Here is a 22,517-nt window from a genome sequence, read left to right as displayed (position 1 = left end):
CATCCTTTTCCAGGGTGATGCAATAATAATATTAATTTAAAATAAATACTTTTTTTTTTACACGAACATTGATAAAACATGAACTAATAAAACCAAAAATAATAGTCAGTGGCATTCTGCAGAAGTATATGAGTGAATAAAATGAAGTTAAAGCCACAAAATGGAGGTGACAGATGAAGTTTACCCTTAGGTTGAAATCAAAACTTACTAAACCTCCATTACAATGACCCAATAACCTACAGCATAAATGTTAGTTATTACAGTGCATGTTAAAACATTTAAAATGGTGTGGCAGAACATATTGCTTCAATGGACATTTAACTTCTGTATCTGTGTGAAATGTTTACAAGTGTAATGGAATGGGTGTAATAGATTTGGGTGGGATGAGCTTGACCCTGAAAAGAATCTGCCTTTGTTGTGACATCTATTATTTTGGTTATAATGTGGAAATCAGCAGGCAATGGCTGCTTCCATACTACCACTGGATGTCATTCTGTGCCTTAGGTGGTTTGCAAAATCCACCTGGGTTTGCGAAAGTACCCGGTTGATGACAGTTTTTGGGATCCAACCCTGGGAACAGGGACAAACCAGACATTAGAACACTCATTAAGTATAGTAAATTGTGATACTACTGAGAATCACTTTACATATTTAGATCTTCCTTAATAAAGACCATTGAAACAATTACTATCAATTATCATTTGAATTCACAACTGCTTCAAATGTAAACTGTCGTTTTTAAAGCCACTGGGAACGCCAAATAAAACAGGAATAAAAACAAGTTTCCTGAAAACTCCCCTATTGGTTGGGAAAGAGATAGTCCCGCCTGAAGCTCAAGCAATTGGTTAAATCAATGTTGCTGTTTTGGGCTGAAGAAAACAGTGAAACTTTTCAGGGGAATCAGCCTAGCCTAGGTTTGCTTATAATATTAATCTGGAATATGAGAAAGTATTTAAAATCCAAGAAATTGCAGGAAATTCTAAACCTTTTAACTGAGAGGGCAATTGACTTACCTTAAGGTCTAAACTGAGCAACCAGGTAAATTTTGTCTTATTGGGATCATCTGCACTTGGTCGCATCACAATACAGGTGGGTCCGTTCTCAGCCCTCAGAAAATAAGAAGTATTGTCAATTTAATACATTGCAAACGGTTTGAATTTTTTGCTTGTTTGATTGTTTTTTCACTTACCTTACAAAACCTTTCTTCTCAGGCATTCCAGGGTGTTGAGTGGACATCCCGGCCAGGAAGCATGTAGATCCCCTGCGCTTGGCACAGCGGACACTTACAAAATCTCGTGGGCCCACCACATTTCCAGGTGTTTCACCTGAAATCTCATGTGTGATCATAGTATCCTGACCGATTTTTTGAAGAATCTGAGAGGGACCAAAACTGTATTGAATACCACAGTAGCTGTATGTTTGGCACATTGTGACGGAGGCCTGTGAGTAGGCTATGATATAAGAAGATAGGCAGTCCTTCAAAAGTGCAGTGACTAAAAATGCACACAGGCCTGCAGCATAGGAAGCAGGCAGTCAGTAGATCTATTTCTACCCACCTTGACTTGTTTGACATTGGGATTCCACTCCCCCATTTGTTCCATGTTGTCCACCAGCTCCTCATAAAGATCATCTGTTTGCTGTTCCAGCATCACTTCCAATTTAAAAACCTTCCCAATGTCCGGTAATACTTTACTCATTACCTTATCCCCATTGACCTGGGAGAGAAAATGAATAATAAAGGCCTGGGACACCAAAGTGCCCTATAAAACAGTATAATACAATATGCATGTATAAAAGGCATCTATAAATGGCATCATTTGAATGAATGATGAAATCTGATTAATTATTACAGTCTCAATCTCAGTTTGCCAGCCATCCTGGTCGCTGAGGATGCTGATAGACTTCTGCAGAGCTTCCTGTCCCTGCTGCACATAACACTGCTCAGCTTCACTGTACGTTTCTTCTGCAATCCGACTACCTGCACAAAGAAACACACACATAAACGTGATCATCTCCATGAAGAAATATCAATACACACTAGATTTCTGAAGAAAATGTGCATTTCTGTGAAAATGACATTGTCATGCCTCTAGGTGGCAATACGTGTCTTTACATTACTGAATCATTCATCCAAAAACACTGAATTATTTAGGAACTAAACAAGTGACCAACTGACAAGCATTTGTGCATTTTGGAATCCTGTTGGAAGTAGTAGTACTATTTTGAACATGACTCCTTTCACATACTGTTTTTCAGCTACTAAATAGGGGAGTTGGAATATTTGGATGCAGAGACTTATTATCATGTCATTTAGGCTAGAAATTTAGACGCACCCTAGCGGCAGCAAATCTAATTTGCAGCGAGTGTAGTCTAGCTACTCTCAATAGTCTTCTGAGCTGGAAAAAACAAACTTTGGTCAGGCTAATCACATCGTGTATAGAGTCGGCTCTATACACGATAGCTTTTCTTTGAGAAAAAATACAAAGAACGGTACTGAAGTCATTCTTAAGAAGGGAAGATGTGTTCAGAATTTTTTTCGACCAGATACGGCAAAAGTTGAATCTAACAACAAGCTCCGCTTCATGTTGCTCTGGTTGGTTGTAGTGCTATCCAATTGCGTGCAGAGAATTAAAAAGACAACTGTTTATCCCACCCCTTGGATTGAGCCCTGTCAGTGGTGAGTTTCCAGACCAAACATCTTGATGTGGGTCTGGCTTGTCAGGCTTCATGTAATTATGAGTGAGTCATTTAATCATTCACTCAACCAATTTGTTAAAAACACTGAATCATTCAGGAACAAAATAAGTAATTTGGGGAGATTTTACCCCAGTCATCTCAATGGCAAAAAGTCTCCCAATGAGTAGGTACTACATTTGATAAAGAACTACATTCTTTATAGTAGGAATGTGTGTAGTATAAATTAACTCCAGAGATACTGCTATGCCATGTAATCAATGTCATATGACCTATGACATCTATTGCTTTACTTCACTGTCATTCACATATCCTCTGCTGTGGCAGTGACAGTAAAGTGTTCATCAGATACACACTTTGTAATCTTGCTACAAGTAGTAGGTCGTCCGGATACTTTTCACCTACTGTTTTATGAATACTATGAATTTGGACATACTACTCATTTAAATAATAATAATAATACTAATTCACCTACTGTACTATATAGGGAAGTTGGGAAGAGCGGTGCACAACCTAACGCTTTTTGACTTTCTCAGTTTTTGTAAATCCACTTGGGGTTCAGAGTATTTATTTTTTCCCCACATTAATTTCCCACATGTCGAGTACAATTATGTGGTTTTGTTTCATTAATACAGTGTATAGTTTTTACTTTATTTACCTCGGAAGAATGGAAGTGGAATGTGACAACATTTCCCATAGGTGGGGTACATTGTAACACGTAAGGGGCACGTTGCAATGACCAAATGACAGCTTAAAATGTTACCTGATATAATAAAAAAATATCCAAGACAAACTAAAATATTCTGTCAATAAAATAATGTTGATATGGCAACTAGTAAATACACTAAGTTTCAACTAACCCCCATTAGGTTGTGCCCCGCGCTCCCCTATAACTATTTCAGATGTGTGTTTGAGTCATTGAATCAAAACTAAACTAAACCAATTAGTTAAAAAACATTGATTCACTTAAAGGGTTACTTCAGCGATAAGCATATGGCATATCAGTAGAAACCCTGGAGTGTATTCGAATGACCCCCCCTCACATCCCCCGGAGACAAAAGATTTATGCAGTTTCTGGAAAAATTCCTCCAATGACGTAAATATCATCAATTTGCGTCATCGGATGAATTTTTGGCCAGAGGCTAAAGACTACAGCCAGTAGAGGGCACTATTTCCGCATGTTTTCAACACGCTCACAGGACGTGGAATCACACTCACAGCACTCAGCTCGGGCAGCCGCGGGCATTCATGTAAACGGAGCTGTACGGAACAACTTCTTAAGTTAATTCCTATTAAAAGTTACGCTTCCAAAGGCATAAACTGAAAACGCGCTAGATTGAACACGCGCTGTGAATAGGGATGGTGAAAACTAAACATTTTCTTCACCGACCACCGAGCCTCAATAACCGGTTGAAACCAGTTAACAGGTTAGTTAAAAATATTCTGCGCTATTTGAAATAACAGCCGCAAGCCGCACCTGCAATTTCGCAACTCTGTCGCTATGATCTCTCTGCCGCTCTCACACACACGCACACTGTCCCAGCGCCTCCCTTCCACTCACGTCACTTTTTTAAAATCCCCTACAGCGCGGAACATGAGTCCCGCAAACGAGGCGCAGAGGAGCTTTTTTGTAATCGACAAACAAATGGCTCCTTAGTTTCGAAATGGTTTGGGTACAAGGTGATCGGGTTGAAAATAAAGGCATTTTTCTAGCGTTAGAATCTCATTTGTAACATTGCCGAGGCTCATTTAAGAGAATGACAGCTCCGAAGAGCTGTCTCGCTTTAGTTCGAGGAAGTGCTAACAATAATAAAGAAAGATGATGATCAACCTTATGTGTTACCACTTAAATGTAGATGTAATATATTTCCAAATGTAAGCCCATCTTATGCGGAATGCACGAGTCATACTGTCGTCTGCCCTGGCTCTAACCTTGAGTGTTTTAGCCTGTTTACTTTTTGCAAACCTTGTGAGCGCGCCAACCCAAATGCTGTGACCTCGCGCCAAATGTTTTAATTGGTTTATTAAGTACAAACAGGCGAGCTATGAAAAATTGAGAGGGATTAGTTTAATTCACACAAAAAGATTTTGGAATGAAATGGCTAACTGTAGTAGCGTTTAATCCACTGTCTATAATAGCTTAATTTAGAGATCACTTTTTTTTAACCGACAACCGACAACTTTGATTGGTTAACGTTGATACGGTCAACCATCAGTCAAACGGTCATCGGTTAACATCCCTAGCTGTGAACGACTGCTGCAAGCGCGGACGTTAGGGATGGGTATCGTTAAGGTTTTAACGGTATTACTACTCTTACCGATACTGCTTATCGGTCCGGTACTTTAACGGTATTCTTATCGGTACTTTTTGAGATTTTATATATATATATATATATATATATATATATATATATATATATATATATATATATATATATATATATATATATATATATACACACACACACGAACAATTAACAAAAATACACAGCCTACACATGAAGTGCTTTCATTTCAGGAAGAATTCTAGTAATCAAATGTAAAATAACACTGTTCATCATAAATAGCCAAAATAATGCTTGTTAAAGCTGAAGTTATTTATTCAAGAGCTGTGAGTGATTTGCTCTTTGCAATTGGTTGTTTAATTCGCAGTAATTCGTCATCATGTTTATTTACACCGCTGCCTCTTTAAGACAGATGTGCAGATCTATAGGCGACTGATAATAGGCAGATGCACTACATTTTCTCCTGACTATATCCATAATAACTACGTCCATTTTAGACACAAACTGTGTTGTGTTTAAGAGACTCTCCAAGCCGGTCATTTTGACATAGATGTTTGTGTACATTTGATCGTTTAGACGCGAGTGTGAAACCGAAAGTGTAATTTGCTCGTCTCGTTGCGGCTGTTTCAGAGCGCGCGCCGACTTGGGAACAATCTCTTGCACACTTTTTTGTGCATTTAATCGCTCTTTTTATTATTAAACGCATCCCACAATTTACCAACAGTAGCTAGACTGTATTTTACAACAATCACTGATCGTGCTGATTCTGTCTTACGTTTGAGTTTTAGGGAGAAATGGCGGCGTAGGCTACAAAGGGAATTAAGTTGCGCTAGACATAAATATTATTATTATAATCTTTGGAAGACAAAAATCTAAATCTCTTGCGGCTCCGCACATTTATTAGTCTCTCTCTCTCTCTCTCTCTCTCTCTCTCTCTCTCTCTCTCTCTCTCTCTCTCTCTCTCTCTCTGGTCATGTGTATTTTCAAAAGTACCGACAGCAGAACCGATAACGTCCGAGCTTATCGATACTACGGTCTTTCAAAATTCACCCCCGGGGCCCGTTTAATACCGGTTTTCGGTACCCATCCCTAGCGGACGTGTTTACCTCAGCTCTCCTCACGATAGCTCATTCAGCTCATTCATCACGATGATTGTAATCTGACTCCTGCAGCGTTTGTGCTGTGACACTCCCTCAGTGGCTAAATCACATTATATTGAACAGACACGTTCAGTTTTTAATTGTTCTCTAACTGAACTGATTTAATCAAAGTGAACGCGGTGGGAAAGTGATCCAGTAATCTAGTAGCGGTGGCTTCGGGAGTGGCCTCGTAAGGAAGCGAAGCATTCTGGGAATTGTTGTCTTTCATCCCCAATTATTTTTTTGTCTTTTCTCAGTCTAGAAAGCACCAAATTAAAAAATTATTTCACATTTCTACTATATTAATGACCCAGTTTAAATACAGATTCATCTTCCCAGCGCTGAAGTACCCCCTTAAGAAGAAAACAAGCGATTGTCTAAATTAGTAATTGAATCATTCACACAACCAAAATGCTGATCCATTCAAAAACGAAAACTTTACTGTGTTGCTCACGGATGCACAATTCCAAACTATAATAGTTGCAAATGCTGTGTCTAAATTGGAAGTAACTTACCATTAACTTATTGTTTATTTATATTTTGGATGAAAGCAATATCGATATAACTTATATTCAAATCAACAGCACATTGCTCCTCTAATATTGCTTAAATTGCATATATTAAACAGACATTTACAAGACAGTAAATCATTTCAAGAATTAAGTTAACTAATATTATTAGCTATTACATATTAAAGTCTCCATAATAATAGTTCAAGTTGTGTGTAAGTTCTCTTACTGAGCAGGGAGCTTCTTCTTCGGATGTGGTTAATCCAAGCACTAGGTCCAGGTCCAGCAAGCTTGTTCAACTCATGATGGATTGCCATCACTGCATTCTTCCTCAGACCTGATTGTGATAATAAAAAAGTATATGTGGAATAAATACTAGCATATTATTAAAATATTTCAGAAAACCTGGATACATGAAACAGCTTCTTACCTGTCATGTTTCTCGTATGCCTGTAGGAAATACCAGCACACAGTTTGAAAGTTGCAGGCAACATTATAAAGCTTTTCTTAAACGATGAATTAATGACTACACGTGAAATGTGGGCACGGTGAGTTAGCAGTGCAATATGAGGAACAGCTGGCTTCTTCAGTCCCTTTATAGCCCCACCAGACAAGGCCATGTTCCTGTCACCTCGCAGATAAAACAGCACCATCACTCAATGCACGCTGCGACCCTGTGTGTCAAGGATGTGCAGCGAACACGACGGCCTATCTATTACCACTATAAACACGTTGTTACAGATAACAGCCAGTGCCTGAAGACTACCCACACAGAACACTGTTTAGTACACTTATGTTGTCTGCTTTTCTTTCTTTTATCGAGTCACAATAAACTGTGCAGTACAAACAAAATGATCTACAGATATATTTTCACATATGATAAGCCAGAAACTCTCAAAATGTCACACACGAGTACTGGTTCCATTACAGCATTAATTTATGAGGTCAAGTTTATAAAGACAAATTATCTTTATCATTCACCTAACACAAAGGGGTAAAAAAAAATGACATCATTACTTGGTGGCATCTCAAAAAGAGGTAATGGCATCTCCCAAAATAGAAGTGTGACCACTTTTAATGCGGCCAAGTAATACCAGAGATGTAAGCTAGGCTGTATTCTGCAAATCCAGGTTACACAAACCCATCTCAGAGCTGCTACAAATGAATCATCCATCAATAGTAATAAGAGGCCGGTCTGACAGCCTTGGACTCAACAGCAATGGAAACTTTCCTAGTTCTATGAAAATATTGGTTTAATGACTTGTGGTTTTCAGCTTGACGTAAAATCAACTTGTTCAAGAACATTTAAGCAATATCTTGTGGGGGGAAAGTGGCTTTATGAGTAAAAGTACCTTAACCCACAACCCCGTGTCCCTCAGAGTAATTTATACTTTAAGCCTTAACCTTTATCAGACAAACTTCTAATCAGGATTTTTGAAACAGTTGAAATGAAGCCTAACCCTAACAGGTGCAAACCATAGCTGCCAATGTACTACAAATTTAAATTGAATTAAATTAAATATTTTTAAATCTACATTAAAATAAACATAAGAAATGTTTTTTCACACAGAGAAAAGGGTTTCAAAATTGTACCTTTAGGGGTACAACAGTACAAGAATGTGCCTCAGTGACAAACTGTTGTACACCTCAAGGTACAATTTGACACTATTTTTCTCAAAATCCGCATATTAGAATTATTTCTGAAGGATCATGTGACAATAAAGACTGTAATAATGGCTACTGAGCTTAGACATCACAGGAATAAATAACATTTTAAAATGTTCAAAAATATAATACAGTAATTTTACACAAAACACATTAACAATTTCTAGAATTCAAATCAGTTCAATGATTGTTAGTCTGCAAAAATGAGGACAACCGGAACCGGAACACTTACAGGGAGTGCACAATTATTAGGCAAATGAGTATTTTGACCACATCATCCTCGTTATGCATGTTGTCTTACTCCAAGCTGTATAGCAGGGCTATTCAAATCTTACCCTGGAGAGCCAATGCGGTGCAGAGTTTAGCTCCAACCCTGATCAAACTCACCCACCTGTGATTTTCTAATGATCTTGAAGACATTGATTAGCAAGTTCAGGTGTGTTTGATTAGGGTTGGAGCTAAACTCTGCACCGCATTGGCCCTCCAGGGTAAGATTTGAATAGCCCTGCTGAATAGGCTGGAAAGCCTACTACCAATTAAGCATATTAAGTGATGTGCATCTCTGTAATGAGAAGGGGTGTGGTCTAATGACATCAACACCCTATATCAGGTGTGCATAATTATTAGGCAACTTCCTTTCCTTTGGCAAAATGGGTCAAAAGAAGGACTTGACAGGCTCAGAAAAGTCAAAAATAGTGAGATATATTGCAGAGGGATGCAGCAGTCTTAAAATAGCCAAGCTTCTGAAGCGTGATCATCGAACAATCAAGCGTTTCATTCAAAAAAGTCAACAGGGTCGCAAGAAGCGTGTGGAAAAACCAAGGCGCAAAATAACTGCCCGTGAACTGAGAAAAGTCAAGCGTGCAGCTGCCAAGATGCCACTTGCCACCAGTTTGGCCATATTTCAGAGCTGCAACATCACTGGAGTGCCCAAAAGCACAAGGTGTGCAATACTCAGAGACATGGCCAAGGTAAGAAAGGCAGAAAGTCGACCACCACTGAACAAGACACATAAGCTGAAACGTCAAGACTGGGCCAAGAAATATCTCAAGACTGATTTTTCTAAGGTTTTATGGACTGATGAAATGAGAGTGAGTCTTGATGGGCCAGATGGATGGGCCCGTGGCTGGATTGGTAAAGGGCAGAGAGCTCCAGTCCGACTCAGACGCCAGCAAGGTGGAGGTGGAGTACTGGTTTGGGCTGGTATCATCAAAGATGAGCTTGTGGGGCCTTTTCGGGTTGAGGATGGAGTCAAGCTCAACTCCCAGTCCTACTGCCAGTTTCTGGAAGACACCTTCTTCAAGCAGTGGTACAGGAAGAAGTCAGCATCCTTCAAGAAAAACATGATTTTCATGCAGGACAATGCTCCATCACACGCGTCCAAGTACTCCACAGCATGGCTGGCAAGAAAGGGTATAAAAGAAGAAAATCTAATGATATGGCCTCCTTGTTCACCTGATCTGAACCCCACTGAGAACCTGTGGTCCATCATCAAATGTGCGATTTACAAGGAGGGAAAACAGTACACCTCTCTGAACAGTGTCTGGGAGGCTGTGGTTGCTGCTGCACACAATGTTGATGGTGAACAGATCAAAACACTGACAGAATCCATGTATGGCAGGCTTTTGAGTGTCCTTGCAAAGAAAGGTGGCTATATTGGTCACTGATTTGTTTTTGTTTGGTTTTTGAATGTCAGAAATGTATATTTGTGAATGTCGAGATGTTATATTGGTTTCACTGGTAAAAATAAATAATTGAAATGGGTATAAATTTGTTTTTTGTTAAGTTGCCTAATAATTATGCACAGTAATAGTCACCTGCACACAGATATCCCCCTAAAATAGCTAAAACTAAAACTTCCAAAAATATTCAGCTTTGATATTAATGAGTTTGTGTTCATTGAGAACATGGTTGTTGTTCAATAATAAAATGAATCCTCAAAAATTCAACTTGCCTAATAATTCTGCACTCCCTGTACTATAACACCTGATGTACTTGTCTCTTCATAAGAAGAATGGCATAGTCAGACAGATTCGGATCAGATGGTGGACCAGCCCTGAAGTGTCAGCAGAGATTGCATCAACCAGTGGCACAGATCCTCATCAAAAACCTGTCCCATTCTTGCGTGATGAATCCGATCTTCAACTAGATGGTTTACATATTTTGAATGTTCCCGATCCCAATCTGATTTCTGATCTGTAGTGTTGCCTGAATAATAATCATACACTGTTCCTTTGTTGCTCAGAGGAGAACTGGTCCCCCTACATAGCCTGGTTCCTCCCAAGTCACCTGATGGAGTTTGGGTTCCTGTCACTTCTGGCTTGCTTAGTTGGGACACTTAATAGTCAACAATACTATTGATCTGACTGTATTGACACCATTATATGAGAACTGAGCTGGACAATGACATAACTGTTTTCTCCAGAGCTGCTGTATAGATTCATGAAGTAAATTAATAACTAATGAATTTTTACATCTGAAAAGAATCAACACTGAACTTACTTTAGCTGAACAATGACCCTATTTTCTTCTAGATGCTGTACAGCTGAAACTAAGTTTGTTGCATTATTTTGCTGTTGTCACAGTAGCTGCTTTGAAACAATCTATATTGAAAAAAGCGCTATATAAATAAAGGTGATTTTGTTTATTAAAAATGTACAATATTTCACAATATTAGACTTTTTACTGTATTCAAAATATAGACCAATAAGGCAAAACATTATGACAATTTTGTTGGTCCCCTTTTGCTGCCAAAACAGGTCTGACCCATTGAGGCATGGACTCCACTAGACCCCTGAAGGCGTGTTGTGGTAGCCGTCTAGCCATCACAATTCGGCCCAGGTCAAATTTGCTCAAATACTTATGCTCGTCCATTTTTCCTGCTTCTAACGCATCAACTTTGAGGACAAAATTTTCACTTGCTGCCTAATATATCCCACCCACTAACAGGTGCCATGATAAAGAGATAATCGGTGTTAGTTCACCTGTCATAATGTTATGCCTGATTGGTGTATAAATGAATTACAATTAAATGTATAATTAAAAGGTTAAGTTGACAGACCTAATATAAAGTAAAACAATTTAACTAAATCAGTTTTCCTTGCCATTTATCATTCAAATAGTTACGTTTATTTATTGTTCATGGTAATCATGTCATCATTATACAAACACATTGAAATTTCTAAAAGAACTACACAGTTATGTTCAGGCCAGCACAGGTTTTATTCAGAAGGACTCTGTCAGGTTTGGCTTTACATGCAGTCAGCGTAGTACAACACCTCTCTTTAAAACGTTTGTGTGTGTGTGTGCGTATGCATGTTTACATTGTGTGAATGACTGAAGTGACACACAAGTGCAAACCGTATTATGGGCACTAACCTGGACTAGACTACTAAAAAGGAGGCACTTCATTGGGTATATTTCTTTCTCCAGAATGTAGTTAAAACTCATTTAATGACCAAAAAGAGCTGCGCCCTCAAAATCTCATGTTCTCTAATTTGAGTTGTTACTCGCCAAACTAATATCACTTCAATTCCCTTTTAGTTTGGTCATTGTTATAAAGGCAAAGTTCCCTTTTATGCAGCAATTACATATGTCACCACCAGTGCATTTGTCACATTGTTGTTCATATGGAGGACATACAGGAAGTATACATAAGCAAAGCATTGACTCAGTCTGAGGAAAGGTTCAGCAAAGGTTCATTTTTCTAAACTTCACAGCTGTTAAATTACTTCAGAGGATACTGTAGACGTTTAAACCATCAGGGCTTCAATTTATAACCCATTTGTTTAAATTACAGAAATAATGCTAGTTTACTGTGACACCAAACGTTCCCGTCCATTTAAGAAACTCTTTTAAAAAGTGGCAAACCTTTCCTTTATGTTTCCATAGACCAAATCAATATTTACTTGCCAATATAACATAATATCAGTTTACATCAGTCCCGCTTCATGATATAGAGTGCTATAGAAACACTTATTGAACTATTAAAAAAATAATATGCAGTTTATCTATGCATACTCAGGAGAAAAGTCTACTTAAAATTCCCTGTAAAATCAGTAATTCCTCTATCAGTGGCCGGAGTATCAAGTTAATCAAGTTTTATAGCAACTAACACACTGTGGTTAGAAGAACTGCCAATTTAGATACACAACAAAGTGGCAAAAGTGAAGAATATTCCCTGTAATGGTAAATAAAGCACTTCCAAACAAACTGTCGGCATTGGCCACAATTTTTTAAAAATAAGAGAAATGCGTTAACATAAATCTTTTCTGAATTTCACCTGAAAGTAACCATGAATCATCACAACTATGTGAAGTATAAATTCTCACCAACAGCATGGCACTAGAATACACATAGATCAAACCCCAAAACCATTACCCTTCGAAAAGACACGTTGGTCCCGCTCCATGAATAGTTGATTGACCATGCAGTGTGCAGTGCAATTTATGTTACGTCATAATACAGTGCAATAACCAGTTATTACACACATTTCAGATGAGAAGTTTGAAATAGAACCGGCACCAAGTATACACTTTTTTAGCTTGAACCTTTCAGAGGAAATTTCTAACATGAAAAATTAATGGCATAACTGATGCATAATTTGGTAAACACACATCAGTTTAATGATTGGAAATTACATGGCACTTAGCATATGTATTTGTGAAATAGCTTCAAGTCATAATTCGAAATACACTTGATTTGTCTTTAGATTCGATATTGAACTTTAGGCATAAAAAAAAAAATGTAAAAACCTGGAATGGTATTGTAAATGCAAGATTATGAGGTTGAGATTCATATTCTATTCCTTCTTGAGTCACTCTGTTTGGTTACCGATAAACTATCCATTATTTAAACATTTCAACACTACAAAACTATCATGTATTCTCTATGCACGGGATATTAAATGTATTTTAGGTTCTGGATTGCCATGATGTCTGTACAACTGAAATCTTGGACACTTTTTTTTACATTTACAGGTGAGGAAGATGAATGAAATGTCTTTCTACCAGTTGGCATCTGGTTGGAAACAGCATGAATATGAGAAAACAGGAATGAATATGAGGTATGAAACAGGTTCATGTGTGTGTGTATAAAGGCTGAAGTTAAGTGGTGCCAGTTTCAGTCTATTAGTGGTTGAAATTGATTAAATGAAGGCATTTTTACACACCAGATCTGGAAGAAAAGCTGTTTTGTTGCCCTAAAAAGTGAGAATACTTGACTGTGTATGGCCAATTCTGTTTCCTCTCGGAGCTGCTGTAAAATTTAGCAGATTTTTAAACTGTCCTCCACATCAGCAAAATCTCACAGTAGCTCAGATTCCGGCAACATCAGGTGATTTAATGCCAAATTGCCTATGGAAGCTAATGTAATCAACCATTTATCATTATTTTCTTTAAATTGCGTAAATGAGCCACTTATGAATAATGTTATGAGATGAGAAGTATTCCCTGACTGATTTGTTGTGATGTGATTGGCTATGCATCTGCTGGTAGGCGGCCTACCTACCCAAAGACCACGCCCACTGAGATGGCTCCACCTTTCACTACGGTCAATGGTCTTTATGCGTGATCATACAGAGATACTTTTAGCTTATGATTGTAGACCACGTAGTGTCCGGAAAAAGGAGCAGATGAGATTTTAGAAAACGGACACTGGTCTTAAGTGGACTGGAAGAGGCTGAAAGGGATAGTTAACCCAAAAAAAAATACAATTTTGTAATTTACTCACCCTCATGTTGTTCCAAAACTGCTGATCGCAAAAGATACTTTAAAGAATGTTGGTAACCAGAAAGTTGACAGTAGCCATTGACCTCCAAAGTATTTTTTTTTTACTATGAAAGTCAATGGTTACTATCAACTGATTTCCAACATTATTTAAAATATCTTATTTTGTGTTCAGCAGAAAAAAAGAAACGTTTACAGGTTTACAGGAACAACTTTCGCAACAATCACTTGCAACTTTTTGCAAGTGATGACAAAATTGTCATTTTTGGGTCTCCTCTCCTTTTAAGCTGCCAAATTGAGTTTGTTTTTCAGTGATATCATGTAATTTGCAGATGACACAGGAAGGAAAGAATATACAACTTAAATGAGCACCTATTTCCTTGTGCTTTAGGCCTTTCGTCACTCTCTGCAGTGAAGTATGGCAACGGTTACTCATTTGAGTGTCTTCCTGTAACAAGCTCTATCTTTGGCCTGAGAGTATGCAAGGCAATGCACATTTTGGGTTGAGGTTGGAGGTGTTACATGTAGATGAAAAAAAAAAAAAAGCAGTAGGTAGGTATAACGAGAGGGATGGAGGAGGAAACCAGAGTGTGCGTGTGTTTGTGAGTGTGAAGTCTCTTAAGTTCACTATATTAGCTTTCCTTTGCAAAAGAAAATTTAAAAAGCCCCCTTCCCATTCCCTGTGGAGGCCTCTCTTTGTCAATAAAATCCCCTGAATAATATGAGTTAATATTCTGTCATTGTCAGTGGCTCTTTACTGTTCCAGCAATCCTGAGGGAGCGTGAGGTGAAGGAATAAATGTTCTCCTTTCTGTCACAAAACGGATAAATAAAGGTCTTTAAACAGGATTTTGTTTTGTCTCCTGTCCTTTCGGCGGGCCTTGGATGGATAGTTTGGACCAAGGCAAGGAAAACGGACTCTTCCATGCTCTGTCGACTGGTCTTTAAAGGGCAGGAGGAGTTCCTCACTCTTATTCTTTCCTCTCTTTATCGCTCACTTGCTTTTGTTCCCTGCAGTCCCGCAGCAATCTGTCCACTAGGGGGCAGAGTTTGACATGGAGTCAACAGAGTTGACACTGGAAGACGAGACCCGGCTTTGAGCGATGGTCACCTCTGGATGCTGAAGGATGAGACAATGACAGATAAAAATAATTCATGTTAGTTATGATGTAGAAATTCTCTCTCATATAGACATGTATAATTAGGGTCCAAAATTAACACTTGCCAGCACTGTTAGGGGTACCGCACGTTATTTAACCAGATATTTTTCACATAACAATTGAAAAACTGTCTTCTCTCTTAAGTTCAGTTCAGTTGTGCTTGTTTATTTGGATGAAAAATATCAGAATGTGGGTATTTCCTCATAACAGATCTCTGCATGTGTACATGTGTAGCCATTTAAAGCATTACTTTCCATAAAAGGTGATTAGTTACATGCCTAGTTATTTTTTAGTTTATTTACAAACGCATAGACTATCGTTAAAAAAAAAGAAAGAAAAAAAAAGAATTTGTTTATAGAGGAAGGACACATTAAATTGATCACAATTACCAGTAAAGACATTTATAATTAAACACAAGACTGGGAAAAAAGCTGCAGAAAATTTGGCTGTGCCATGTCAGGAATAACTAAAATAGAACACTGTTCTTTTAAATTGTAATGATATATGCAGACCGCAAAAAGAGACTTCTTTCAAAAACAATCAAACAATTTATGATTTAATATACACCGATCAGGCATAATATTATGATCACTGACAGGTGAAATAACACTGATTTTCTCTCCATAACGACACCTGTTAGGATATATTAGTCAGCAAGTGGACATTTTGTCCTCAAAGTTGATGTGTTAGAAGCAGGAAAAATGGGCAAGGGTAACGCCGGCTTCACACTGCATGCGTAAGCAGGGCGTAAGCAGCTCGTATTTTTTTCGGCGCTCGTGTTAACAGATGAGTGCATTCACACCGGCAGCAGAGGCAGCGCAGCGGCACGTAGCAGGAGAAGAGCAGAAGCGGCAGTGCCGCGATCGTTTCGGCGCCAGCTCTATTTTTGACGCGCTGCTCACGATGAATTAAAGCCACAGTACATTGTTCTGATCAAAATTAACCTGGTTAACATGAAAAATAACACATTTAACCATAAAATAATTTAGTGAAGTGTTCCGTGTGTTTCTCAGGCACCATATGACATCCGGCGCTGTGGGAAAAAAAAAGTTCTACACAAAAACCGAAGTCACTGCCATAAGTTTTTGCCTGAACTACAAAACTAATTTTAAATAATGTATGCCAGTTTAGCTTAAATTAAATATGAATTAAATTATGTATATATTATAACTATATGCTGGCATAAAAACAGAAACGATAAACAAAAGCACGTGGTGTCACAGGCAGTGTTCTTCAGAGTGCACCTGGAAAGACAGTAATGGATGACACTCGTCTCATCGTGGAGGTTGAGAAGCACACAGTTCTCTATGATCCACACAATTTGCTTTATAAAGACTTGCAAGTGAATGAAAAAGCATGGGAGGAAGTTGGTGAGCGTGAGCGGCTCTTGGTGCGGATGGTAAGTCATTTTAAAGTGTCTTTGACAATCTTTCATTGTCTCACGAACGAACAACTAAATATGGATAGCTAAATAGAATATACACACATTAATATAGCACACATACAGTATAGACATGTAGATAGACTATGATGTGCGTTATTTTGTCATTTAAAAAAAAACGTTTTTAGATAATTTGCTCATTAAGCCTACAATATATCATTAAGAAGTTTCCTCTTAGTTATTACAGTCATTTATGAATTATCTTTAAGAGGTTTATGATGGGTAATGCATGTAAATTTGATGCCTATCCAATATTTCAAGACAATTTCCTGAAGTTTCTCTTTTTAGCAGTGTGCTTTTCATGGACATATAGTGCGATGGCCTTTCTTCTATCAAAAACTCGCACGAAATAAAAAAAACATCAGAAACAAGTGAAACTATTTTTTAAAATAAAATTAGCTTCATGATAAATCTTTGCTTTATTTCCATTTCAAATACATTAAAGAGAAATGCAAACTTATCCATTATAGAGTACTCTGTACACAACTGCGCATGACAACTGCGCGCGACAAACGCTGCCTGTGTGAAAGCAAAAAGTGCGCGCGCTGCTACTGCTTTACACACGCGCTGCTTCGGCGCTGCCTACGCCCTGCTTACGCTTGCTGTGTGAAGCCGGCGTAAGGATTTGAGTGAGTTTGACATGGGCCAAATTGTAATGGCTAGACGACTGGGTCAGAGCATCTCCAAAACTCTAAGCTATTGTGGGGTGTTCCCAGTCTGCAGTGGTCAGTATCTATAAAAAATGGTCCAAGAAAGGAACAGTGGTGAACCGACAACAGGCTCATTGATTCAAGTGGAGAGCGAAGGCTAGAGAAGTTAATATTGGTTCTGATAGAAAAGTGAGAAAACACAGTTCATGCATAGCCACAGACAAGTCATTGTGCCCATGCTGACCCATGTCAACCGCCGAAAGTGCCAACAGTGAGCATCAGAACTGGACCAAGTATTCATACTCTTGTGTAATCGACACACCGTCCTAAATAAACCCGTCTATTGTGTGATACCCTGAAATTTTGAATATTCCGATCTAATATGATTTCTGACCTGTAAGGTTGCCAGAATAATAATCATACGCGGTGTGTTAATAGGCCAGAGGAGAACCGGCACCCCGACTGAGCCTGGTTTCTCCCAAGGTTTATTTTTCTCCATCATGCCCTGATGGAGTTTTGGTTCCTTGCCACTGTCGCCTTTGGCTTGGCTTGCTCAGTTGGGGACACTAAAATTATGATCGAAGTTATTCAACTAAATATTAGGGGTGTCCCCGACTAAGGATTTACACATTCGAATTAGAATTTTCAAATCTCTCTATGGTCGACCGATAGTCGAATCATCTGTGTGTGTAAACCAGAGACCGGAAAAAATAAACGGTATAAACGGGTTGGGAAGGGCAGGACACTAGTCAGCAGGAGGTTAAGACTATTTTTATTTTACTTTACACACTGCACACAGCCACCACTTTTAATAAAGTGATCAAAACTATTCACTACACATTCGTAAATGAACCGTTCTCTCATAAGACCGCGATTGAAACACAGAACATCACACAAATATATAAATAACATTTTGATAAATAAACCTAAAAAAAAAAAACCTGCCTAGAGAGGAAAAGAACACTTTGAGTGCGTTTATATGCACGTTCTTAAGACGATTGTGCCTAAAGGGGGTCGCACACCGGACTGAAGCTCACCGCCGTGTCTCAGGTATCTCACACCAGGCAGACGTGAACATTGAAAAATTTTCAATCACTGCACGATGAGTGTATCTTGTAGTACAGGGCGAAATCAGTATATACATTCACGATTTGAGGGAAATATACATTTAATCGCCGCGGACAGGTGCGAATGCCACCGTCGGTGTATATTTGTTCGAATTTTAAAGGCGCGGCACGTCCGGTGTGAAGCTCAGTGCCCTTAAAGGGGCGATCGCTCAGCGGTGTGACACGTCTTTATAACACTAATATTGAGCACCCCCATATTGCCAAAATGGTATAATCCTACTTTCATAACAACCGCGAAGATTCGACCATGAGATCAGTGGTCGAATCTGGTCCTGCATATCGATGCACCGAATCTTCGACTATTAGGCGTCACCCCTACTAAATATACAAATAAAATGTATGAATTAGGTTTTATTTAATTCTATAAACTATAATACTGATCTGCCAACATTGTCGCTATATGATAAATTAAAATAAGCTGATAACATCATTGTTTTCTCCAGAACGACTGTACAGCCAAATCTAATTTTGTTGCAAAATTGTTTCCTGTTTGACAGTGAAGCTACTTTGACACAATCGTGATTGTAAAAGCGCTATATAAATAAAGTTGTTTGATATATATATATATATAGGAACATTTAAAACATAGGAACATTTAAATGTACAATGAAGAAGAAACTAATTAAATCTGCACACTTTCTAGGTCACTAATGAAACAAGTAAACTTGTTCCTGTGTAGAGATAGGAAAAAGATTTCTAAATGAATATGACAAAGTTATTTTTGGCCCCTGGGTACAATGCTTCAGCCTGATTGTTGCTGTTCTGCTCTACATGTGTGAGCGTGTGGTGTCCTGATGGGGTGTTTGACCTGGTCTGTAGTTAACTATTGTGTTCTCTGGGGTGTTCCTCTGTGGTGGAGGTGGAGGGGATCCTCACATGTCTCCTAAAGATCCTGTCCAGCAGGCTACGCCGAGGAGGCTCGGGAGGCTGGTTCCAATCCAGGTCAGGGGGCCGTGTCCCCTGAGGCCCGAATACATTAAGGTCGCTGAAGCACTCTGTCTCGATCATCTGCAGCAGAGAAGGTGCATAAAAAAAGACAAAGGACAAAATTGCAAGAGACAGACAGACAGATACAGATAATCAAAAAGAGAGAAATGATAAAGAGAAGGTCAAATCATCCTTATTTTCTAATATCTTTACAGTTCTGGATGCTGATTGGTCAATGCAGCCTTCCAGTCATGCTAATAAACATTATTAACAGCTATAAACACCATTAACAGCTGCACATCTAGGGGTCAGTGACCTTTTTAATTTTTTCTTGTTCATTACTGTGCCAAATTGAATATGATGATGCCAGGGTGAATGATTCATTATCACGTTATCGGAAAAAATGTAGCCATATGGCATTACGTTGGCAGCAGCGGGGATTTTAGCACAGCTTCATACCTCATTTTGCCATGGGATGGAGACACTGCCAGTGGCAAACTTGGAGTAAAAATCATTGTCTGTTTGGTCCAGGTTGACTCCCTTAACGGTGGAGAACTGCTCAATGTCCAGAACATCTTTACAGTAGACCGCCCTGGGCTATGAAATTAGCAAAGGAGAGAAACAGAAATTAAAAACAGTAATACCAGAATTCAACAATACGCACATTTCTAAAGCCTTGAAATTATTAACATGATCAAAACAAACATCGCTGAACAATCTACAACACCACAATCTACCTGCACAATCTACAACATGCTGTAAGTAAAAGTTGTAAAAACGTCCCTCTCCGGGTTGTGGTACACATTTTTCTGCTGTGAAATCTTTACTGATTGTTTAATGTAAATTTAAGAATAACACACACACACTACTCACAATACTGAATATAATATTGAACCTTTCGGTACGGCATTCACGGTTCAATACGCGCTGGTGAATTGTTTTTTTTTCGGTTTTGCATTTAATTAATTATTTCAATGTCTCTCCGTTTGAAATGTGTCTCTCAGTTTATTTCGGCTCTGTTTGAGTGTGCCTGTGGGTCTACGCGCTGATAGGAGCAAATATCCTCTAAAGTTAAGGGGCGTTTAGCCGCATTTTAAACCCTTGCCGGTTAAACATTTCATGCACGTGCATATGTTTAACCAACAAGGCACGGACTGTTCAATGCATGCACTGTTTGCATTGTTTTGCATTGAGCGCCAAACACACTTGACTACTGGACAGTCTTACTGCGCTAATACTGTCAAATACAAACAAGGTTAACATATAAACACAGTCGGTTATATCTAAAGTAAAAGTAAAATCGCGTGCGTCTATATATGAGAGCAGGTCTTCAATTGACAGCAGCAGCCTAGTGAAACCCGCTGTCCTTAAAGGAACAGTTCACCTCTTAAATGATTTTAATAATTAAAAAAAAAGACCTTTAATAAAGTAGCTTTTAATCAAGGTTGTATATTGAAGACTATGTAGTTTTAATTTTAACCTACATTTATTCATTAAAATTCATACTTAAATGCTACTGTACATCTCTGAGCTGCCACTGTAAATCTTTATAAATCTTTATTTTATATTTTACAATACACTAGGAATGTGTACAAGGGTTTTTAAAAGTAAAGTTTTAAGTTTAAATAAGGGTTTTCAAGTCTTTTAAGTAAAATAAAGAAAGAGTATTGCAATAAAAACATTTTCTCCTTAACCTTTTTCTGTTCCTGTCACCTAAGAATAGAATAGCAAAAAACGAACTGAAAAAACGTGGTTAAAAACCGAGGTATGTATTGAACCATGGACTATCTGTATTGTTGCATCTCTCTCTCTCTCTCTCTCTCTCTCTCTCTCTCTCTCTCTATATATATATATTTTATATCTCTCAATAATCTCATGTTTTGCCCTCAACAGTACTATAGAGCTTTGATCATAAAACAAGAGATATGATATTAATACCATATTACAAAGACAACCTGCCTGGCCAAAAAAAAGTTGGTTTGGATTTAAATAGGCAAATGTTTATGAGTCTATGATTGGATCATCATTTTTGCATTACATAATTGATGGAGTGTGTAGCTTTTCATTTCTTAAACAACAATGTGACAAGACACATCATGAATTGGCACCTCCGAGTCCAGACTTTAAATTCATTGTAAGTCTTTGGTATGTGCTGGTGGAGACTTTACAGAGTGTTTGACTCTTGCATTGTCTATACAAGAGCTTGACCAAAAATGTATGCATCTCTTAGCCTAAAAAATCTAGACGCACCCTTGCGGCAGCAAATCTAATTTGCAGCCAGTGTCGTCTAGCAACTTTCCATAGACTTACGAGCTGGAAAAAACTAAAATCTCATGAATAGAATCGGTGGGCGGAACATAATGACAGCAGAGTTGCAGAGGTTTCACGTGCTGCTTGTAAACAAAGAAGCTGCCGGACGGCGGTCTTTCGAATCGGTTTTGGCCGTGACTCTACAAGACTTGGAGTTAAGCTTTTCTCTGAGAAAAGAACAAAGAACGGCACTGAAATCATTCTTAAGAAGGGAAGATGCGTTTGGAGTTTTGCCGAGCGGATACAGCGTAAGTTTAATCTAACAACAAGCTCTGCTTCATGTTGCTCTGGTTGGTTGTAGTGCTATCCAATTGCGTGCAGAGAGTTTAAAAGACAACCGTTTATCTCGCCCCTCGGAGAGTTCCCAGACCCAACATTTTTATGTGGGTCTGGCTTGTCAGGCTATGCATCATGATGTGCCTTATTCATATTGACACTGACATTATCCTTCAATATCCTACTATATGAGCTATTAATGCCTGATGTATCAAAATATGATGCTCAATAAAAATCAATAAGCAAACTTTCTGACTATTATTTCATTTGTAAGGTTTTACAGGTGCTAACATCATCTACATGAGAACAGGAACTCACATCAGGCACAAAGGAAGGTTCCAGAATGCCGGCCTCCAGCCTCTTGAAGTTGATGTTCTTAAAGAATGGGTGGGCTTTGACTCCAGCAGCTCCATCCGCCTGGCAGCCGAGCCTCTGCTTGGGATCTTTGGCTAACAGCTGTGGGACAAGGAGTGGAGATCAGCCAGTCAGACATTAGGAACACAGGTTTGTACATTCTTTAAGAGTGGAATGTAAGAGGTGAAGCTGGCCAATGGCTTTAAAACACTCGGAAAAAGAGTTTGTGTGCCAAATGAAGACATTTAAAATGAG

The 22,517-nt window shown here is 38.5% G+C and overlaps 2 protein-coding genes across 3 annotated transcripts in view; both read right to left on the bottom strand.

Annotated features, from left to right (window-relative positions):
* Window positions 1–7,180, bottom strand: star (steroidogenic acute regulatory protein). The gene is made up of 7 exons (XM_067412527.1): window positions 7,058–7,180; window positions 6,857–6,964; window positions 1,851–1,978; window positions 1,557–1,715; window positions 1,190–1,374; window positions 1,014–1,107; window positions 1–570 (listed from the first exon to the last, which is right to left on the bottom strand). Exons 1-7 carry the CDS (start codon window positions 7,119–7,121, stop codon window positions 451–453), a joined length of 858 nt encoding a protein of 285 aa, XP_067268628.1. The 5' UTR covers window positions 7,122–7,180; the 3' UTR covers window positions 1–450.
* A 4,310-nt stretch (window positions 7,181–11,490) lies between these two features.
* Window positions 11,491–22,517, bottom strand: part of grk5l (G protein-coupled receptor kinase 5 like) — an 88,584-nt gene continuing 77,557 nt past the window's right edge. The window contains exons 13-16 of one of the 2 annotated variants that reach the window (XM_067413209.1): window positions 22,227–22,364; window positions 19,782–19,919; window positions 19,272–19,403; window positions 11,491–15,137 (exon numbers count right to left, since the gene is read on the bottom strand). In XM_067413209.1, coding sequence (XP_067269310.1) covers window positions 15,054–15,137; window positions 19,272–19,403; window positions 19,782–19,919; window positions 22,227–22,364 — 492 coding nt within the window. In that variant the 3' untranslated portion in view covers window positions 11,491–15,053. Of the gene's footprint in view, window positions 15,138–19,203; window positions 19,404–19,781; window positions 19,920–22,226; window positions 22,365–22,517 lie in introns of both variants that reach the window. The other variant, XM_067413210.1, reaches the window with a different exon arrangement.

The sequence above is a fragment of the Pseudorasbora parva genome, chromosome 13, assembly GCF_024679245.1.
Source record: "Pseudorasbora parva isolate DD20220531a chromosome 13, ASM2467924v1, whole genome shotgun sequence".
Taxonomy (NCBI): Eukaryota; Metazoa; Chordata; class Actinopteri; order Cypriniformes; family Gobionidae; genus Pseudorasbora; species Pseudorasbora parva.
The sequence above is the reverse complement of the archived record's forward strand: the minus strand, read 5'-3'. Positions and strand labels throughout refer to the sequence as shown.